The 20473-nt window shown below is 38.3% G+C and overlaps 1 protein-coding gene across 1 annotated transcript; it reads left to right on the forward strand.

Annotated features, from left to right (window-relative positions):
• Window positions 1–393: 393 nt before the first annotated feature.
• On the forward strand, window positions 394–19745 carry LOC132400651 (meprin A subunit alpha-like). Its single transcript, XM_059981832.1, has 14 exons — window positions 394–509; window positions 587–611; window positions 709–762; window positions 938–978; window positions 1071–1146; window positions 2205–2322; window positions 4130–4305; window positions 4836–5057; window positions 5149–5295; window positions 8173–8388; window positions 12527–12985; window positions 16594–16764; window positions 17648–17834; window positions 19114–19745. Exons 1-14 carry the CDS (start codon window positions 444–446, stop codon window positions 19265–19267), a joined length of 2112 nt encoding a protein of 703 aa, XP_059837815.1. The 5' UTR covers window positions 394–443; the 3' UTR covers window positions 19268–19745.
• Window positions 19746–20473: the final 728 nt, after the last annotated feature.

The raw sequence follows: 20473 nt of genomic DNA on the forward strand, positions 1-20473 counted from the left end.
TGATAAGTCTGTGGCCCAAGGTAGAAGGAGATGAGTTATACAGCTCTCATTACATGCACATGCAGGTCAACTCTTTGAGTGATTATGCAGAAAGTTTGAAGTTAATAACTCATCTCCTTCTACCCTAGGTCACAAGCTTATCAATCACCCCTTGAACATCAGCAAATTTTCTTTTGAGAGGTAGTAATTAGACTTAAGTGAATTATTCACTATCCTTCTGAATTGTCTTAATAACTTACCAAAAAAAAACACAAGGCTAGGAATACAGTAACATTCTTGTACCATGAAGCTGTTATTAGAAGAAAGGATGTTGGACTATTGCACTCATATTCCCCGTGATGTAGATTTATGTCCCAAACATGCTATAAATGTCATGATGGTGAAACCTGAATGTTAGTGTGTCCATATATCGACAGCTAACGCATTTGCTGAGTAGAATAAAGATGCACTCATCTGCATTGTATTCCTTTTCTTTAGTAGTTTTGTTGACATACTGTGAAACTTTGCTGGTAAGATACACTACGTTCATTTTCAAATTATTTCGATTATACTTTTACCATTTAAAATCAAATATTTCTTTTTCCAGATTGGAAAGGTTCCTTCTGAGGATTGTAAGTGTTGCTTTCTTTTGTTACATGCTTTAAAAGCCTTTCACACGATGTCTTTCTTAATATTTAATGCATTCGTTTCTAATTCTTCATTAATTAGATTATGAAGTGGATTTTGGGAATTTAGAAGAGGATATCCCACAAATAAATACAGGTAATTTATAAGACTTAGGTCAAAGAATGCATTCTCTACTATCTTGAAATTTAAGTCTCTTAAATTTACTAGTATATCCTTCTAAATTTCTCTGGATTATTGAAAATTTTCATAGCGTCTTTGATCAACATGTAGAATTCCTTATAATATGTCTTTCCATTTACCTTTCTTATAGAATCCCAGAGCTTTTTGGTTCAGGGAGACATTGCAGTGGCTGTACGTATGATACACATTATGTTGATTCATAATAGATTCATTTGTTGTACCATGCTTTCATCTTTTATGGACTATTGATTACTTTGTTTCAGCGACGGCGGAATGCTCTTAAAGACCCAACAAGGAGATGGAAATTGCCAGTTCCATATATTCTAACAGATAGTCTTGGTAAAGTTTTATTTATAAATTATTAATAATATGGAGGTTTTCAGACTCATTATTAATATCCTGATTTAAGCATCTAATATTATGCGAATGTATAATGTGCACATTTCAAATTTCTTGATAGCATTTTGCAGAAGAGTGGACAAACTTGTCAAAACAGGGCAATTTGAAATGTTTACATTGACAACTTTAGTGACTTATTGAAGATAAGCAATCAGAATTCAAAAGTGAAATATAATGCTAAATGAAGAGAGCACTTTTTCACTATTGTGTTGATTAATATATTGTATTTATTCACTGTTGTTGCTCATTGTAAAATAAATCAAAGCAGAATAATTTTTGACCCAGAATGATAGGTAATTACTAGTGCACGTATTGTAGCCCAGATGATGATCATTTTGCTCATATGACAATCATATACTTTCCCAAAATTAAATCATGGGATGGTAAAAGACAAATGCATAATATGCACATCTGTAATTTCTCTGTAGTGTTTTGCAGAGGAGGGGTCAATATTGCCAGAATTCTGAATGATGTTTTAATAGAAAACAAAGTTGATTCTTCAAACCATTTTAAATATTTGAAAGCATAAAATAAACATAAATAATAATTTTAAAAAATCAAATTAAGATATTGTTACCTTTTTCTCTAACAGAAGCACAAAACAAACTCAAATTAATTGTTTCCTGGAACTTGATTCCTAACAACTCTGAGCAAGTTTCCACTCAGTGGCTGGGCTCCATGCAGAGCCCATTCACAGAGCACAACAGAAACATGTCAGTGAGCATATGCTCAGGAGTTGAAAGACATACTGGCACTTATACTGAGAATTTCCAGGAGCTTTTGCAAACTGCCAGGAGAATCTAGCAAAATTCATTCTCATCATCTCATAAGCATGAAGTAGAGATATTTGGGTATCATTTTAAATCACATTTTAAGTAGCTTCTGACCATTACAAGTGAAAAGATTGATGGTCAAACTCTTTCATCTGTTATATTTTGCTAGTGTTGGTTTATTGTGTAAAGATATTTGAAACAAATTGCTTCAATTTTGATTTTCAGATTTAAATGCCAAGGGTGTCATCTTGCATGCGTTTGAGCAGTTTCGCTTAAAGTCGTGCATTGATTTTAAACCATACGAAGGAGAGAAATCTTACCTATCTTTTAAAAAATTAAAAGGGTAATGTATAAAACTACACAGTTTGATAATGATATTTTGTATATAGACAGCACCAAAGATTCTGAGTTTCATAAAATAGTACAAACTGCGTGCTGTTGTGACTGTGAAAGAACGGAGCCAACTATTATTTATCTCCTTTCTCTCTGCAAGTATTAAACAATATAGCAGGTTCATCTGTAAATGTTAACCAATGCTTTAGATTTCGAGCATTTGTACATTTTGATTTTCCCTTGCTCCACCTTTTCTTTTAACAACTTCCCACGTTTGCATTCTTAATTTTCCCAGATTTATCTTCTGCATATTAATCTCTATCTCTCATTGAAAGAGTCCTCATCTGATCACTCTGAAATTCTTTTCATAACTATTTAAACTTAATATCTGTATTTAATTCTCTATGGTTAATTGATAGTAGATAAGTGAGTTATCTTTCTTTCTATCCCTTTCCATATATTGATTGGCCTTGCTGCATTGAGCATGATGTACAAAGAAGAAATATTGTTGATATTGTTCAAAAGAGACAGTAAAATAAAATCTACTCTGAATGTGGAGACAAAAACTAAGTTAATCCTTGGAAAACCTCTGGGAAATTTTAGAAAGAAATTATGTTTAAGTTGACAAAAAAAAAGAGAAGAGGGACTGAAAGAGAAATAGGACAGATCTGACACACCACCACTTACTAATCTCACTTGGTCTGTCCTGGCCTACACCATATCCCAGCCCTTCCCTTTATTCTCCCTATCCTACTCATTTTTTCCCATAATGTAAGGTATAATGTGGTTCATAACTTGATTTGTCTACACCAAGATCAGGAAGAAGATCACTGCACCTCATTTCAAGCTACCTTTGGAGATGGTTGGAGGCTTGTCTTGTTAATATTGTGCAGTATACATTGACAGTCAAATTAAATATTTGAAGTATAGCTGAGTTTGTGGTTGTTCTGATGGTACCTGGAAAGAATCCTTGCATATTTCTGCAGCTTATTTTAATCATGAACTTGACATGCACACTATTTATGATTGACATCACAACAACAACACCAATGCTCTGATCCTATTTTAATATCAGCAATATAGTTCAATAATTCCATTTAATACCAGAGATGAATAAAATATACTTCCTGAAATTCTTTTTCTTTGCAGACATCCACAAAGACAGAAGGGACCCCCAAAGAATAAGAGTCAGTTAAAAAGTTAGAACCCCAAAGCCCCCTCACTCTCCCTCCCACGTACAAGCAGTAGCGAGGCAATGATCCTCCCCCACCCCTACCCACCTCTGCAAAAATAAACATCAGCACCCTCCACTCGCTGAGTACACAGCTTCCGACAGCTGATCCACTGTTCCTGATGCTCCATTCTTTCCCGCCACGCTTCAGCCTGTGGCACTGGCTTAGAATTAGCCCATCCTCAGGGCTGCAAAACTTTGAAACCTTGAAGGCATGCTCGTTTTCTAGGCTGTGCCCTTGAGATTTCGAAAAGCGGCCGGTTGTGAGCTCCTGGGAGTAGTTCCCGCCACAGCAAAGAACCGAGATCTGTGTGTAGCTTCAGGTCAGGGTCTTTAACAGAACCCCATCCACCCTGAAAGGGAAAAGGAGGGACATGAAAGGTAGAAATTAAGTTTTCACAGACAAACACAAAGGAGTCACAATTTAGCACCAACATGACTCCTCCCTGGCTATTCAATGGAAATATGGAAATATGTCCTGTACATTGCTAAGATAACCATATTTCAAGCATATCTACTAGTTTCTAAACAACCATATTTTTTCTTCTTTGTATGTAATTGTCGAAATACTGTCTTCATTGAACAGGTGCTGGTCTTATGTTGGTAATAGCCAAAAAGGCCAAGAATTGTCCATTGGTAAAAAATGTGACAAAAAAAATATTGTTGAGCATGAAATTCTGCATGCTCTAGGATTTTACCATGAGCAAGCAAGAACAGACCGTGATGACTATGTTAACATTCGGTGGAATGAAATTATTCCTGGTAAGGTTTCAAGTTAACAATTCCATAGGTATATTGGTTTAGTTGAGCATACTGACACAAATTTGAAGGAATCTGGGATCGACGCAGTTCTAGGATGCTGTCTGTGTGGAGTTTGCATGATTTCTCCATGAACACATGGGCTTCCTCCCACATGGTAAAAACTTGCTGGTAAAGTAACCAGCTCATGCCAATGACTTCTGAATGTAGCATGAAGGTAGGAAGAATCAAAGGGCAATTGATGAGCATGTGTATGGGGAGTAAGTATGCAGGGAAATGCAGGGACTATTTGGATTACTATACTGGGAACCAATGGGCCAAATGGCACCCTTCAGTATCAAATTATACATCAGGTATTTGTAATTCCTTTCAAATGACCCTTCAATACCTGTAAGTTACAAGAGAATAATTGGATTGCTTGATTGTTGGTATAAAATCTGTAAATCTAATTAAATGAATTTGACATAAAATCTAATTTTGAAAATAAATTACCCTTAACTGCTGCTGAATGTCAATGTTGTACTTCTATTCAGATAAGACGAATAATTTTAAATTGCTTGGTGATGACCACATTACTGACCTGAATACTCCATATGATTATGAATCTGTGATGCATTATCCACCATTCTCCTTCAACAAAAACGCTAGAGAGCCAACCATCACTGCAAAGATACCAGCGTTTAACGACATTATTGGACAGCGATTAGACTTCAGTGCTCTTGATCTGCTAAGGTTAAATCGAATGTATAATTGCAGTAAGTTCAGTTTTCAATTCATTTCTTGATGACTATGGTCCTCTTCAGGGATATTGATTGATTTTGATTTCCACATAAACCTTTATCTCAGATTCCACTCTCACAATGTTGGACCAATGTGCATTTGAGCTTCTTAATATCTGTGGCATGATCCAGGGAGAACAGGAAGTTGCTGATTGGGTTCATGTGAAGAGCAGTCCTGGAAATGAGGATCATACTACAAGTGGAAAATGTAGCGGTGAGTGTGAACAATCAAGTCCTTTCGATTTCCCACGATCACCTAATCCACCATACCGATCCTTGAGCCAGTTCTGTAATTGGGGAAGACCTGGATCTTAACAACATTTACCTGCCTTGTTTGCATAACCTCAAATAAACTTGACTAAAGAAATCTCAGTTGTGACATTTCAGCTTGGCCTACTCCTCAAAAGCAGTTTGAAAAAGCGTTTCAGATTTACAATACCTTTAGTGTGATGAAAAACTTTCTGATATTACAGCCAAATATCAGAAAGCTGTCATTTAACAATTTTCCCCTTAGTTCTGGATTGATATCTCTTGACATATGCTATCAAATGTTTTAATTCCCTAAAACTCTTATCTTTGACTGAGTTTTATTTAAGAAATGCTGTTGCATATTAGTTAACATTTTATACTTAGCATGTAACAACATTCATAATGATACAGTTTGGATCTTATTAAATATGAATTTGATTCTAGGTGAAGCCATAATATTTTCAAGTGCCCATACACTAAGATAATAGGGTAACATTACTTTTGCTTGCCTGGTATCAAATGACATCTGGGCTTCAGATATGAATTGCAGAGAAAATCCAGTAGATTGATTTGTCCAAATATGACTAAAGATTTTGCGAAAGTGTGAAGAATTGTTTCATAATATAACAGTTCTGAGATGCTGTGTTTTTAACTATTTTTATCTAAGTATGTCCAATAAGAATTGAAATCAAAGAACAGACAACTCTACAGCACTGTGACTTAGAATTCTATTCACTATGGATGGCTTTCCTGCTGAAGCGAAAAGTTTTTGACCTTGTAATAAATGAAGAGAAGCGGTAATAAGACCACAAGACCATAAGAGATAGGAGTAGAATTCGGCCATTTGGCCGAATGAGTCTGCTCCACCATTTCATCTTGGCTGATCCATTTTCCCCCTCAGCCCCAAACTCCTGCCTCTCCCCCCCACCCCATATCCCTTCATGTCCTGACCAATCACAAATCTATCAACCTCTGCCTGAAATATATATGAAGACTTGGACTCCACAGCTGCCTGTGGCAATGAATTCCACAGATTTACCACTCTCTGGCTAAAGAAAGTCCTCCTCATCTCCATTCTAAATGGATGTTCCTCTATTTTGGGGCTGTGTCCTCTGGTCTTAGACTCGTCCACCACAGGAAACATCCTTTCCACATCCACTCTATCAAGACCTTTCACCATTTGATAGGTTTCAATGAGGTTATGTCTCAGTCTTCAAAATTCCAGTGACTACAGGCCCAGAGCATCACATGTTCTTCATATAACAAGCTGTTTAATCCAGGAACCTGAATGGAAAATAGGAAGAATATGACCAGTACCTGTTGCTGTAGATTCCAATAAGGTTGACACAAAGGCTGGAGGTGTTATGGATAGTGTGGAGGGCTGTCAGAGGTTACAGCGGGACAATGATAGGATGCAAAACTGGGCTGAGAAGTGGCAGATAGTGTTCAACCCAGATGATTGTGAGGTGTTTCATTTTGGTAGGTCAAATATGATGGCAGAGTATAGTATTAATGGTAAGACCCTTGGCAGTATGGAGGATCAGAGGGATCTTGGGGTCCATAGGACACTTAAAGCTGCTGCGCAGGTTAATTCTGTGGTTAAGAAGGCATACGGTGCATTGGCCTTCATCAATCATGGGATTGAGCTTAAGAGCCGAGAGGTAATGTTGCAGCAATAAAGGACCCTGGTCAGGCCCCACTTGGAGTATTGTGCTCAGTTCTGGTCACCTCACTACAAGAAGGATGTGGAAACTATAGAAAGGGTACAGAGGAGATTTACAAGGATGTTGCCTGGATGGGGGAGCAAGCCTTATGAGAATAGGTTGAGCAAGCTTGGCCTTTTCTCCTTGGAGTAATGGAGGATGGGAGGTGACCTGATAGAGGTGTATAAGATGATGAGAGGCATTGATCATGTGGATAATCAGAGGCTTTTTCCCAGGGCTGAAATATCTAACACAAAAGGGCACAGTTTTAAGGTGCTTGGAAACAGGTACAGATGAGATGTCAGGGGTAACATTTTTATGCAGAGAGTGGTGAGTGCGTGGAATGGGCTGCCAGCAACAGTGGTGGAGGTGGATACGATAGGGTCTTTTAAGAGACTCTTGGATAGGTACTTGGAGCTTAGAAAATTAGAGGGCAATGGGTAAACCTAGGTAATTTTTAAAGTAAGTGCATGTTCAACACAGCATTGTGGGCTGAAGGGTGTGTATTGTGCTGTAGGTTTTCTATGTTTCTATGTTAGTAAAGGAACTTGGCAAATGTGAAAAGCTACACAAGTAACTTCTGACATGTGATAGCTTGAATGACCTATTGAAAAAAATGAAAGTTCACAGAATGATGCCAAAGGGGATTGATTGCATTGCTGGAAGAAGAAAGAAACAAAACTTATTATCAATGACATATCAATGGACAAACCACGACTGGAACAAAATATAACTGGCACATCAGAAACTTATTTCAGGAATACTGTTTAATCAGCAGCCACTAAATTGCTGAGCAATGGCTGACAGACATCTACCACTATATTTCACTCAGTTATGTAAACATCAACTTAATCAAAGATCCTTTTTGTTCGATCCAATTAGAAATAACTGGTTATCATATCTTCCGTTACTTCTTTAATTTCAGACTTAGAGTTTGATTTGAAGCATGCTTCATCCTGAAGTCTATCATTTGACATAGATGTGTGAAACTAAAATTATTCTTTCTCTTGTCACTCATAATTTCCACATCTTAATTTGTTGCATTGTTTTAAAACAATGAATGAATCTGAGGTTTTTTTTCACTACGTACAAAAATAATTCCACTTTCTTCAGTTTCTAACAGATTTTTGAAATTCTAGATGCTGGATATTTCATGTACTTTGATACTGAGAATGGCAACACTGGTCAAAGTGCTTTTCTGGAGTCCAGGATTCTGTATCCCAGAAGGAATGAGCAGTGTCTTCAGTTTTTCTATAAGATGACAGGCAGTCCAATGGATAAGCTCGTTATATGGATGAAAATAGATGATGGAACTGGAACTGTCAGAAGACTAGTCAAACTTCATACATTTCAAGGTATGATCTTTTTAGATTGATAAACTATTACTTCACCACAATTCCCCAGCACCAACCTCATATCCCTTGATTTATTTAATACATTCGTAGAGTAATACAACATTGACAGTCACATTTGTCTATGTTTTGTCCATTTCTCTCTAAATCTGTATGATGGCACAGGTGAACTATGAGGACATTCTGTGGGCTACATACCACCTGCTGGTGCACTCTTTCATTGATTATGCTTATTGGACTTATTGAGTATGCCTGCAAGAAGATGTATTTCACGATTGTATATAGTGACAAATAAGTTCTTTGATAATAAACAAGGGAAAAACTGCAGATGCTGGAAATTCGAGCAGCACACACAAAATGCTAGAAAATCTTAGCAGGCCAGGTAGCAGCTATGGAAAAAAGTACAGTCGATGTTTTGGGCCGAGACCCTTCAGCAGGGCTGGAGATAAGAAGATGAGGAGTAGATTGTAGGAGTAAAGATAAGAGTAATTTACTCCTGAAGGGTCTTGGCGTGAAATGTCAACTGTACTTCTTTATATCGATGCTGCCTGGCCTGTTGAGTTCCTCCAGCATTTTGAGTGTGTTACTTTGATAATCAATTTAACCATATAACCATATAACAATTACAGCATGGAAGCAGGACATCTCGGCCCTTCTAGTCCGTGCTGAACGCTTACTCTCACCTAATCCCACAGACCTGCACTCAGCCCATAACCCTCCATTCCTTTCCTGTCCATATACCTATCCAATTTTACTTTAAATGACAATACTGAACCTGTGTCTACCACTTCTACTGGAAGCTCGTTCCACACAGCTACCACTCTCTGCGTAAAGAAATTCTCCCTCGTGTTACCTTTTAACTTTTGCCCCCTAACTCTCAACTCATGTCCTCTTGTTTGAATATCCCCTACTCTCAATGGAAAAAGCTTATCCACATCAACTCTATCTATCCCCCTCATAATTTTAAATACCTCTATCAAGTCCCCCCATCAACCTTCTACGCTCCAAAGAATAAAGACCTAACTTGTTCAATCTCTCCCTGTAACTTAGGTGCTGAAACCCAGGTAACATTCTAGTAAATCTTCTCTGTACTCTCTCTATTTTGTTGACATCTTTCCTATAATTCGGTGACCAGAACTGTACACAATACTCCAAATTCGGCCTTACCAATGCCTTGTACAATTTTAACATTATATCCCAACTCCTATACTCAATGCTCTGATTTATAAAGGCCAACATACCGAAAGCTTTCTTCACCACCCTATCCACATGAGATTCCACCTTCAGGGAACAATGCACCATTATTCCTAGATCACTCCATTCTACTGCATTCTTCAAAACCCTACCATTTACCATGTATGTCCTATTTGGATTAGTCCTACCAAAATGTAGCACCTCACACTTATCAGCATTAAACTCTGTCTGCCGTCATTCAACCAACTCTTCTAACTGGGCTAAATCTCTCTGCAAACTTTGAAATCCGACTTCATTATCCACAATGCCACATACCTTAGTATCATCTTAGTAAATCCAATTTACCACCCCATCATCCAGATCATTAATGTATATGACAAACAACATTGGACCCAGTACAGATCCCTGAGGCACACCACTAGTCACCGGCCTCCAACCTGACAGTTATCCACCACTGCTCTCTGGCATCTCCCATCCATTTTACTACTTCAATATTAATACCTAACGATTGAACCTTCCTAACTAACCTTACGTGTGGAACCTGGTCAAAGGCCTTACTGAAGTCCATGTAGACAACATCCACAGCTTTACCCTTGTCAATTTTCCTCGTAACCTCTTCAAAAAATTCAATAAGTTTTGTCAAACATGACTTTGCATGCACAAATCCATGTTGACTGTTCCTAATCAGACCCTGTCTATCCAGATAATTATATATACTATCTCTAAGAATTCTTTCCATTAATTTACCCACCACTGACATCAAACTGACAGGCCTATAATTGCTAGGTTTACACTTAGAACCCTTTTTAAACAATGGAACCACGTAAGTAAGATGCCAATCCTCCGGCACCATCCCCGTTTCTAATGACATTTGAAATATTTCTGTCAGAGCCCTTGCTATTTCTACACTAACTTCCCTCAAGGTTCTAGGGAAAATTTACTTTAAACTCAAATCTCTCCTATCCATAATATTTGTCCAAAAGTCTAATATCGATACCAAAGAATCTATTCATCTCTGTCTTGAATATGCTCAGGGCTTGAGCCAAATATTCAGTACCCCTAGGTGAAGAATATCCTTCTCATTTCTATCCAGTCTGGCAAAGCATTTATTTAAAAATTATGACCTTTGGTCTCGATATCCCAGCCAGGGGAAATATCTATCCCACATCTACCCAGTCAAGTACCCTACTTCTTAATGTTGTCCCTCTCAATTCTTGGTCCAGTCTTCTTAATCCCTCATCAAATGCCAAGCTTGCACTCACTTTAGCCACAGACCTGTTCACAATATTTTAAATGTAGCTTCATCAGTGATGCATATAATCAGAGCTAATGCTCTCTACTCCTCGCTTGTACTCTAGTCTACCTGCAAAAAAACTCAATGCACTGTTTGCCATCCTAGTTGCTTGCTGTACCTGTATGCTAATTTTCAATGTTTTGTGCATAAGGATGCCCAGATCCCCCTTAAGATCAACAACTTTCAATCTCTTACCGTTTAAAAAAATTACTCTAGCTTTCCGTTTTCCCTACCAAACCACTTGATCTCATATATTTCCACAATGTGTTCCATCTGACATGTCTGATCCAATCTGTCAACTTTTCTGAATCCCTTTACAGCTTCAGTACATCCTCCTAATGGCTCACATTGCTATGTATCATCACCAAACTGGATATATTAAACGTATCACATAAAATGCTGGATGAACTCAGCAGGTCAGGCAGCATCTATGGTAAAGAGTAAGCAGTTGCTTTTTCAGGCCGACACCACTCCTCAGGACTCATCAGGTCCTGAAGAAGCATTTTGGGGTATTAAGGGGTTCATATGTTTAGAGGTGGTGCCACACTATAGGTGGCAGAGATAGTGTTAATTGTGGAGTTGATGATATGGAAAATGAAGACAATGATTAAACGGGGAAACGAGTTCTCTAGATGCCAGAAATCTTGAGCAACTCGAACCAAATGGAGGCTGAGACCCTTCACAAGGCCTGATCTTGAGTCCTGATGAAGAGTCTTAGCCCAAAATGCTGACCTTTCATTCCTATTCAGGCATGTTGCCGCTCTTGCTGAGTTCACTGAGAACTTTGTGTGTTTTGCAAAAAGTATGGATTCAGGAGAGTAGCAAATGGAGAAGTGCAGTGAATGGGATGGATGTAGCCGAAGATCTGCTCATTTAGGATGATCACTGATGAAGGAAATCAGAAGCACGGTTGTGGAAAGTAACATTATTGGAGTAGATATGACAAAGATAGAGGAAATTGGAAACTACTATGCTCCTTTCAGGAACTGGTGAGAGTGGGTGTGTGGCCAAGAAAGTTATGGGATTGTTGGTTCTTCATAAATGTTGAATACCTATCTATCCCTGAAATAGAGAAGGGGAAGCTAATGTAGGGAAAGGAAGAACCTGATTTGAACAGTGTGTAAATTAGGATAGAGTGGAAATTGCCAGTAAAACTGATGTAAATTTCCATTTCAGGGTGTGAACAGGAAACAGCAGCTATAGTGATCAGTGTGAGGAACCTGAGTATCATTGGATAAGAGAACATTCTGTGAAATTAGCATCCATAACAATTACTTATTCCATATTGACACCTTTGATCTGGAGGGCGGGTGAAACTTTAAAATCTAATAACAGAAACTATCCAAGTAGCCTAGAAACCAAATTTGTCACTATTTTCAATAAATAATTACAACAAAATAATACTCTGAGCATATGTTGATGTGCTGGTTGAAAATAACACTTTTATGTTTAGTTGTTTAAGAGTCATGAAACTATTCATTTCAGATTGGTACATTTTGTTCCACTTCACTTCATCTGAACGTGCTTTACTCCTGGTACACCTGGAGATTTCATCAACAACATTAAATTCCATGCCTTGTGTGGTAAATCATTCTGATTGTTAAAACTTTGACAAATATTTCATGTTTTTATCATTTATTTCTTTCTCTACAGCGGATGGCAGCCAGTCATGGAACATTGCCCATGTGACCTTCAATGCGACAGCCAAGTTTCGTTATGTTTTCCAAGGAGTAATTGGTAACTCCCGTGATTCTTCAGGTGGTATTTTCCTGGATGATGTCACCCTTACGGAGACCAAGTGTCCTCATGGTGTCTGGCACCTGAGGAACTTCACCGAAGAGCTTGAGAACAATGATAGAAACGAAATATTCAGTCCATGCTTCTTTAGCCCAGAAGGATACAGATATGGCTTAATCTTAAGACCTCATTCTTTTGTGAAAAATTATACAGGAATCTTTTTCCATCTGTGCAGTGGTGAAAATGATGATAGGCTTGAATGGCCGGCTGGGAACAGACAAGCTATCGTTACAATAATGGACCAGCATCCTGATGTGAAACTTAGAATGTCGTCTACTCGAAGCTTCACTACAAATGGAAGACTTTTTAAACCAGGTGAGAAAATAAATGCACATTCTCTGTTACAATTTTGGCATCTGTTTGAAATGGATTCTATAAGAAAGAGCTTGAACTTTGGTCAAACTGCTTCCCCTTGTTTTCAGTTAGTATAAACCATATGCAGAATGGACACAGGTGAATAAACATGAGAGTTGTGCCCCATGAGAGAAAATAATTAGATACCGGGAAATATGAATATCTTTTGTGCTTGTTTCACAGAGAATCTGAATTTTTCTTCATTCTCTAGTTTTAAATCTCTCAGTGCCATACACACACCATGTTCATAGTTTCTATGGGTCTTATCTCCATTTTTCTTAACCTATTTCCCAAACTATTAACCACTTAGTGGTCTCTCTTTGTTATTTATTTGTTTACAAACTCTGTGAGGGTGCCATCTATTGCCCATCTGTACTTACATAGTGAATCAAACACCTTGCTATGGGACTGAAGTCACCTACAATGCAGGCCAGGGTAAGAATTGGTTTCACTTTCCCAGATGGGCCTTAATGAAGTAGGTGAGTATTTATTAACAATCAAATAACTTCACAATCATTACTAATGTTTGTTTTTAGTACTGTTTTCCTCTTGAAACCTGGGAATTGAAGTCCCTTCTAAATATTATTTACCATTCTAACTTCACGCATTCCTTCTTTCAATGAACCTCAAGGTGGTATATGGTAACATACAGCATATGTGTACTTGCAATAAATTTACTTTGAACTTTCACTCTTCCTTCTGTCTCTAAAGCCACAGACTAAACTTTGCTACATGCCTTCGTTATTTCACTATATAGCAAAGACTCGTGCAGCCTTCCTAATTAGGGGTGGCCTGGAGTTACAGGGGCCCATTGGATAGGCGCCTGGATAAGGTGTGGATTTTGGGGCAGCGCCATCAGAGAATCAAAGTTGAGTTTGAGGAGATATTGTTAAAGAACATACAGGTGGTTTGGCACATTTAATATATTGGGGCAAGTGAATAAAGGATGTGGATTAGAGGAACTTGCTAGTCAGAATATCATTGCAGAGAGTGGAGATCAAGACATGCCTAGAAATACCATTTGTTAGGGTGGAGATTATTAGGGTATTTAGGGAATTTGTTCTCAGTGATCAGGAAGTGAACCAATAGGTGGGTCTGGAGAGAAGTGCAAGGAATAGAACTGCAGGTGGTACATCATTGAAAATTCAGTATATCTTGGCTTTAATCAGACACCCAGATAAGATGGTTGTTGACTTCAGGAGGGCACGGAGCGACCACTCCCCACTGAACATCGACAGCTCCTCGGTAGAGATCATTAAGAGCACCGAATTTCTTGGTGTTCACCTGGTGGAGAATCTCATCTGGTCCCTCAACACCAGCTTCATAGCAAAGAAAGCCCAGCAGTGTCTCTACTTTCTGCGAAGGCTGAGAAAAGTCCATCTCTCACCTGCCATCCTCATCTCATTCTACAGGGGTTGTATTGAGAGCATCCTGAGCAGCTGCATCACTGCCTGGTTCAGAAATTGCACCATCTCGGATCGAAAGACCCTGCAACGGATAGTGAGATCAGCTGAGAAGATAATCAGGGTCTCTCTTCCTGCCATCACAGACATTTACAGTATATGCTGAATCCGCAAAGGAAATAGCATTATGAAGGACCCCATGCACCCCTCATACAATCTCTTCTCCCTCCTGCCATCTGGTAAAAGGCATCAAAGCATTCGGGCTCTCACAACTAGACTATGTAACAGTTTCTTCCCCCAAGCTATCAGACTCCTCAATCCCCATAGCCTGGACTGACCCCTTGCCCTATTGTCCTGTTTGTTATTTCATGTAATGCCTGCGCTGTTTTTGTGACTTTACACAGTCCCGTGTAGGTCTGTAGTCTAGTGTATTTTTTTTCTCTTGGTTTTTTTTTACATAGTTCAGTCTAATTTTTGTACTGTGTCATGTAACACCATGGTCCTGAAAAACTGTTGTCTCATTTTTACTATGTACTGTACCAGCAGTTATGGTCAAAATGACAATAAAAGTGACTTGACTTGACTTCCTTCATTCTGCTCCTGAACTCTACTCTGCAATGTTGCTGACTCACTTCTGGATTTGACATTGCTTTGATTTCATTGGAGATCTCAGGGCAAAGGAGCGGAAGGACATTCAAAGATAAATTCCTTTAGTTTTAAAATTTCTTTATAATATTACAAACTACTTGAATATTTTAGATGTATTTAACCATTTTAATTGATTTTTCTAATTTAGTGTTTACAATGAAAACATAATTTTTTTGCAGTTGAGAGCACTCTAGTAGACTAAGTGATATGGAGAACTATTGTAACTGGATCCTATATCTGGACTAAGTAAATATGGATGTCATAAAAGATAAAATACCAAATTGAATTAAAGTATTCTTTTTCTAAGATTAGTTTCACTTACTATTTCTCTAATACAGTTTACGGACAGAAGACTAAAATGTACTGCTATCAATGCAATAATGTTCTTGAACCTGTAGATCATGAACAACCACTATTGAAGAACCTAATAGTTCAGCATATTTTTCATTCGGAAATTTATATAAGACTTTTTAATAATGCCAAACCCATTGAAGAGTTTGCTTCTGGCACAAATTGACTCTAAACTCAGAAATGACCTGAATTCCCGTCAGTTTGCCTATTGCCACAACAGGTCAACAGTAGATGCTATTTCATTAGGTCATCACTTAGCACTAGATCATCTGGACAACAGTCATGCACATGTTAGTATGCTGTTGTTGTTTGACTACAGTTTGGCGTTCAACACCTTCATCCTCTCCAAACTTATCACCAAGCTTCTAGATCTGGGCTTTTGTAGATCCTTTTGCGACTGGATCCTTGACTTCCTCATCAGCAGATTCCAATCAGTATGTTAACAGTATCTCCTCTTTGTTGATCATCAAGACAGATACAGCTCAAGGTGACATTCTTAGCCCCCTGCACCATTTTCTTTATGTCTATAACTTTGTCTCTAAGTACAGGTCCAATATCATCTAAAAAATTTGCCAATGGTGCAACTACAGTTGGCTGGATCACCTGTGGTGATGAGTGAATATACAGGAGTGAGATAGAGCATCTAGTTTAGCGGGACCACTATAACAACCTCATGGTCAACATCAATCGAATCAAAGTAGATGATAAGAAGCCTGAAGTCCGACACCAGAGGTTCAGGAACAACTACTTTCCTACAACCATCAGGCTCTTGAATATACTTGCACAATCCTAACCCTACCTCAGCAGCGGAATGCTGTAGATTACTTCTTGCATTGCCATGGACTTCTATTGCACCTTTGCTTTTTGATATTATGGTCTTGCTTTAGCAAACATGGTATAATTAGATTTGCTATATATGTGGAATTTTTATTCTGTATTTGTTTAAACCTTTGTACTTATGATGAAGTTGCAAGGAGTTTTTCATCGTTTCTGTACCTCACTGTCCTTCTGCACCTGACAATAAACTCAACTGGAATTGTTAAATTTGAGGTTATTATGCTATTAAGTTGATAGATATGCTTCATGTTTCCTACAAATATGATTCTGCAGTCTGTTTTAATGTTTAGGGTAGCATTGAAATGACTTACTGTGTGAATTTAATTACAGGCAAAAAGAACAACTTTTGGGACAAGCCCACATTAACTGGAAAATATGATCATGCATGTAACTGTTACCGGAGTTCCTCCATGGGATGGGCAGGATTCATATCACACAAGCAGCTCCACCGCAGAAGTTTCTTAAAAAATGATGACCTCATTATTTTTATTGAGTTCAATGGTAAAGTTTCTTCTCCTGTTTTCTCTTGGTGTTGTTGTTACTTTTGCATTGCAGACTCAAAGTCGGGTTTAGAAAGTGGAGTTCTGCGCTTTATCGTTAACTTCATGTGATTTGAAGTTGTTTAGGGATTTTCGCAGAGAAATAAATATGATTGGTCAACAAGGTGATTAACAGTCAGTTATAAGGAGAGCTTGTGGCAGGGACACATGAATGAGAAACTTGGCTAAATTTTGTAAAGCAAATGGTTTCTTTGATGGGAGTATCAGACTCCCAATGTGATCCTGAAAGCAACTCTCTGCTCAATATTGCTCAATGCAATGTGCTGTTTTGGAGCATTGCCACTTTAAGGAACATCCTGATCCTATATGGTCATGCTGTTACCCTCACACCTAACACGTATTGTTGCCCTTCATTTTAAATGGTAACAATCACTCCCAGGATATTTTGTATTACACTGAGAATTTCATTGGGTGCTAAAATTGCAACCATGTGGTTCCTGAATCAGGGCCACTGGGGTGACATTAGCAGCAACAATTGCCATATGCAATGTAGCATAGTCCTTAAACTATGGACTGGGGGCACATGCACCCTCAAGTGGTTTTTGCACTTGTCCTAGGATGGAGAGGGATGGATTAGACTCAATTCTCACACTCATGAACAACTTAATGGATAATGGCACAGAAATGGTTGAATGTGGTTGAATGCCATACTTTCCATATCCAGAGTTATGTCTAATCTGATGCTTGAAGAAGACACTGGAGAGAGGCTCTGGAGAGAAGACCAAGGGAATTAACTCAGAGATTATGGAAGAAAACAGGAAAGAAACAATTATCAAAAAGCAAAAATTAATCACTGAACTTAACTATTCTTTTTTTTTTGAAAGATCTGACTCCACTGATTTATACAGAGGTGCCGATTAATCCCAAGAGTTCTCCATTAAGGGAGCGGCGAGCAGCAGAACAGTCTGGATACGCAGCAGAGCGTCAGCTACAAAGTCACCAGGAGTGCAGTCCTGGCTATTGCCTGAATGGTGGAATATGTGTTATTGTGAATGGGAAAGCAAGCTGCAGGTAGGTGAAGCTTCTGCAACTTATGTGTCGGTACTTTGAAGGAGCAAAATAGTCATTTTGCAGGGTTTACTGAGGAAATTTCGATTACGTTTCATCTCGGTTTGCACTGTGAAATCTGATTTCTCTGATTCCAGAACCACAGATGTCTATTTGTTAGTAAGAACTGATCTACCCTTTTCTGAAATGCAAATTACTTTTGTTGAAAGCCAACCTCAATAATATTTGAATTTGCTACACCACATGACAATAGGACACATGTCCTACTAAGTTGATAGAGTTATTCGGTATGAAAATAGTCCATACAGCTCAATTTGTCTATGCTATCCAAGTTGCCCATCTAAGCTAATGCTATTTGCCTGCATTTGTCTTTTCCCGCTTATCATTTTGTTTCCATGGAGCTGTCCAAATATCTTTTAAATATTGTAATTATACCTGTAATAATGACATGATTATAAACATTGTAACAAAACATTATACAAATGCATGACACTGCTGGGCAAGAGAATATTGATGGTCATCAAGCCCACGTTGAATTCACAACGCTAGCATTAGTTCAACTTTATTGATAGATATTGCCTATCTGGCCCATTAGTCCCATGCAACAACCTGTAACTCAGTATAATCTTTAGGGAGAGGTGCAACTCAGAGCAAGAATAGAATTTTCCCTATATTTGTGTTTGATAGAAGATGGGCAAGATTCAAACATGATAAAGCCTGCAGAGATTGGAAATCCAAACAACACACACAATATGCTGGAGGAATACAGCAGGTCAGGTAGCATCTGTGGAAAAGAGTAAAATGGGAGGACTAAGCAATCCATTTTGTTTGGATAGCCCTCGCAGCCCTAACTACCATTCTCCCTGCTGTCCTATATCACTTTCCAATTTCATCATCAAGCTCAAACAAAATGCAGAACATGAAATTAGTATGACCAAAAATAATTAATTGTAACTTCATAAGTTGCTCATATAGAGCAGGGCAACTGGGTGAACTGCTCCTGACAACTTATCCTGGCCATTATCTGATGACACATTCTCACACCTGCTTGTTATGGCTCTACATAGTTTGCACTATTGGTATGGCAGAGAGCTATTACTCACTGGGGAACCTAGGTACGTACATGAAGGCTGTAAATAGATGTGTTAGTGAATTTGGATGCTGTTAGATGGGGGGATCTGTATGGAACATACTGTAAGCACCAGCATTAGACTGTTGGATGGAAAGGCTGTTGTTTATGCGATTTTATTATGTAATACTCTGCAATGTTGTTTCATTTTAGGTGTGCCTCAACCCAAACTCATCAGCACTTTGGTGATCGCTGTGAAAGAGCACAGGTTCACGGCACTCTCCTGGGAGTCCTGGTTGGTGCAATTGCAGGTGTGCTGGTGTTGACTATTGCTGTTATTAACATGATTGCCAGGAAACGAAATTAAATCATCATAATGCTCTTAGGTGGATTATAGAAACATAGAAAACCTACAGCACTATACAGGCCCTTTGGCCCACAAAGCTGTGCCAAGCACATCCCTATCTTAGAAATTACTAGGCTTACCTATAGCCCTTTATTTTACTAAGCTCCATGTACCTATCTAAAAGCCTCTTAAAAGACCCTATCGTATCCGCCTCCACCAGCGTTGCCAGCAGCCCATTCCATGCAAGATTATAAATTGAAATTTTCACTAGTTTACAAATCTTTAAATGTCTTGCAAGAACTTGCATGAGTTTTGTGTTCAATCGTAATTTCATGAAGTTTAGTCGTATTTGTATCTCCTCACATTAAACATGACTATTATTTCTAATTGTATTATGGGTAATAAAGCATATAATAAGTAAGTGAGTCAACCTGTTAAGCACTCAATGGATTGCAGTATTGCTTTGTAGAGCCTTTACAATAAATCATTATACCTGTTCACATTTCCTGAACCTTCTGTGTGAATTTATTCTTTAACATAACTCAAGAGTTAACAGACAAAGCAGACAAGGGATTCCTGGTCTATAGAAAGTGAGCTCAGATGAGATGGGGAACTGTGTAAGAAAACAATCTAGTAGCCACCTTACAAGGAAACTGATTTAAAAGGAAATAGATGCAAAAAGAACTTGTGAAAAATGGTTGATCAACAACATACTAGATACTTTGTAAAGATCAATGAGCATAGGAAGGTCCAGTAAGTATTCAGCACTGACTTAGAGCACTGTCTTTTGTGCCAGGGACATCTTAAGGAGGGAATGATAATCAAACATATAAGGTGCAAAAAAGAGAAATGGGTTTTGAAGTCTTATACATCTTTAGTTAATTTAATGCCGCTGAGTAGGACAGTTAGTGTTCTATTTTAACAGAGGTGTTGAGAATTTATGCAGTAACTTTAATCGAACATCGCCAGGGATTTCTGGAACTTTGCCAAGCACAAAAGAGGCAGATCACCATCGTCATCATCATCATCTTGCGCTGTGTCGTATGATGAGGGCGATCACGATCTTTGACCATGATTGTTCCTGGAAGATATTCCAGAAGTGGTTTGTCATTGTTTTCCTCTGGCCAGTGTCATTTCAATATGGGTGACTCCAGCCATTATTAATACTATTAATTATTAAAGAGATCGTCTGCCTGGCGTCAGTGGTTGCATAACCAGGATTTCTTA

This window comes from Hypanus sabinus, chromosome 10, assembly GCF_030144855.1.
Source record: "Hypanus sabinus isolate sHypSab1 chromosome 10, sHypSab1.hap1, whole genome shotgun sequence".
Lineage (NCBI taxonomy): Eukaryota > Metazoa > Chordata > Chondrichthyes > Myliobatiformes > Dasyatidae > Hypanus > Hypanus sabinus.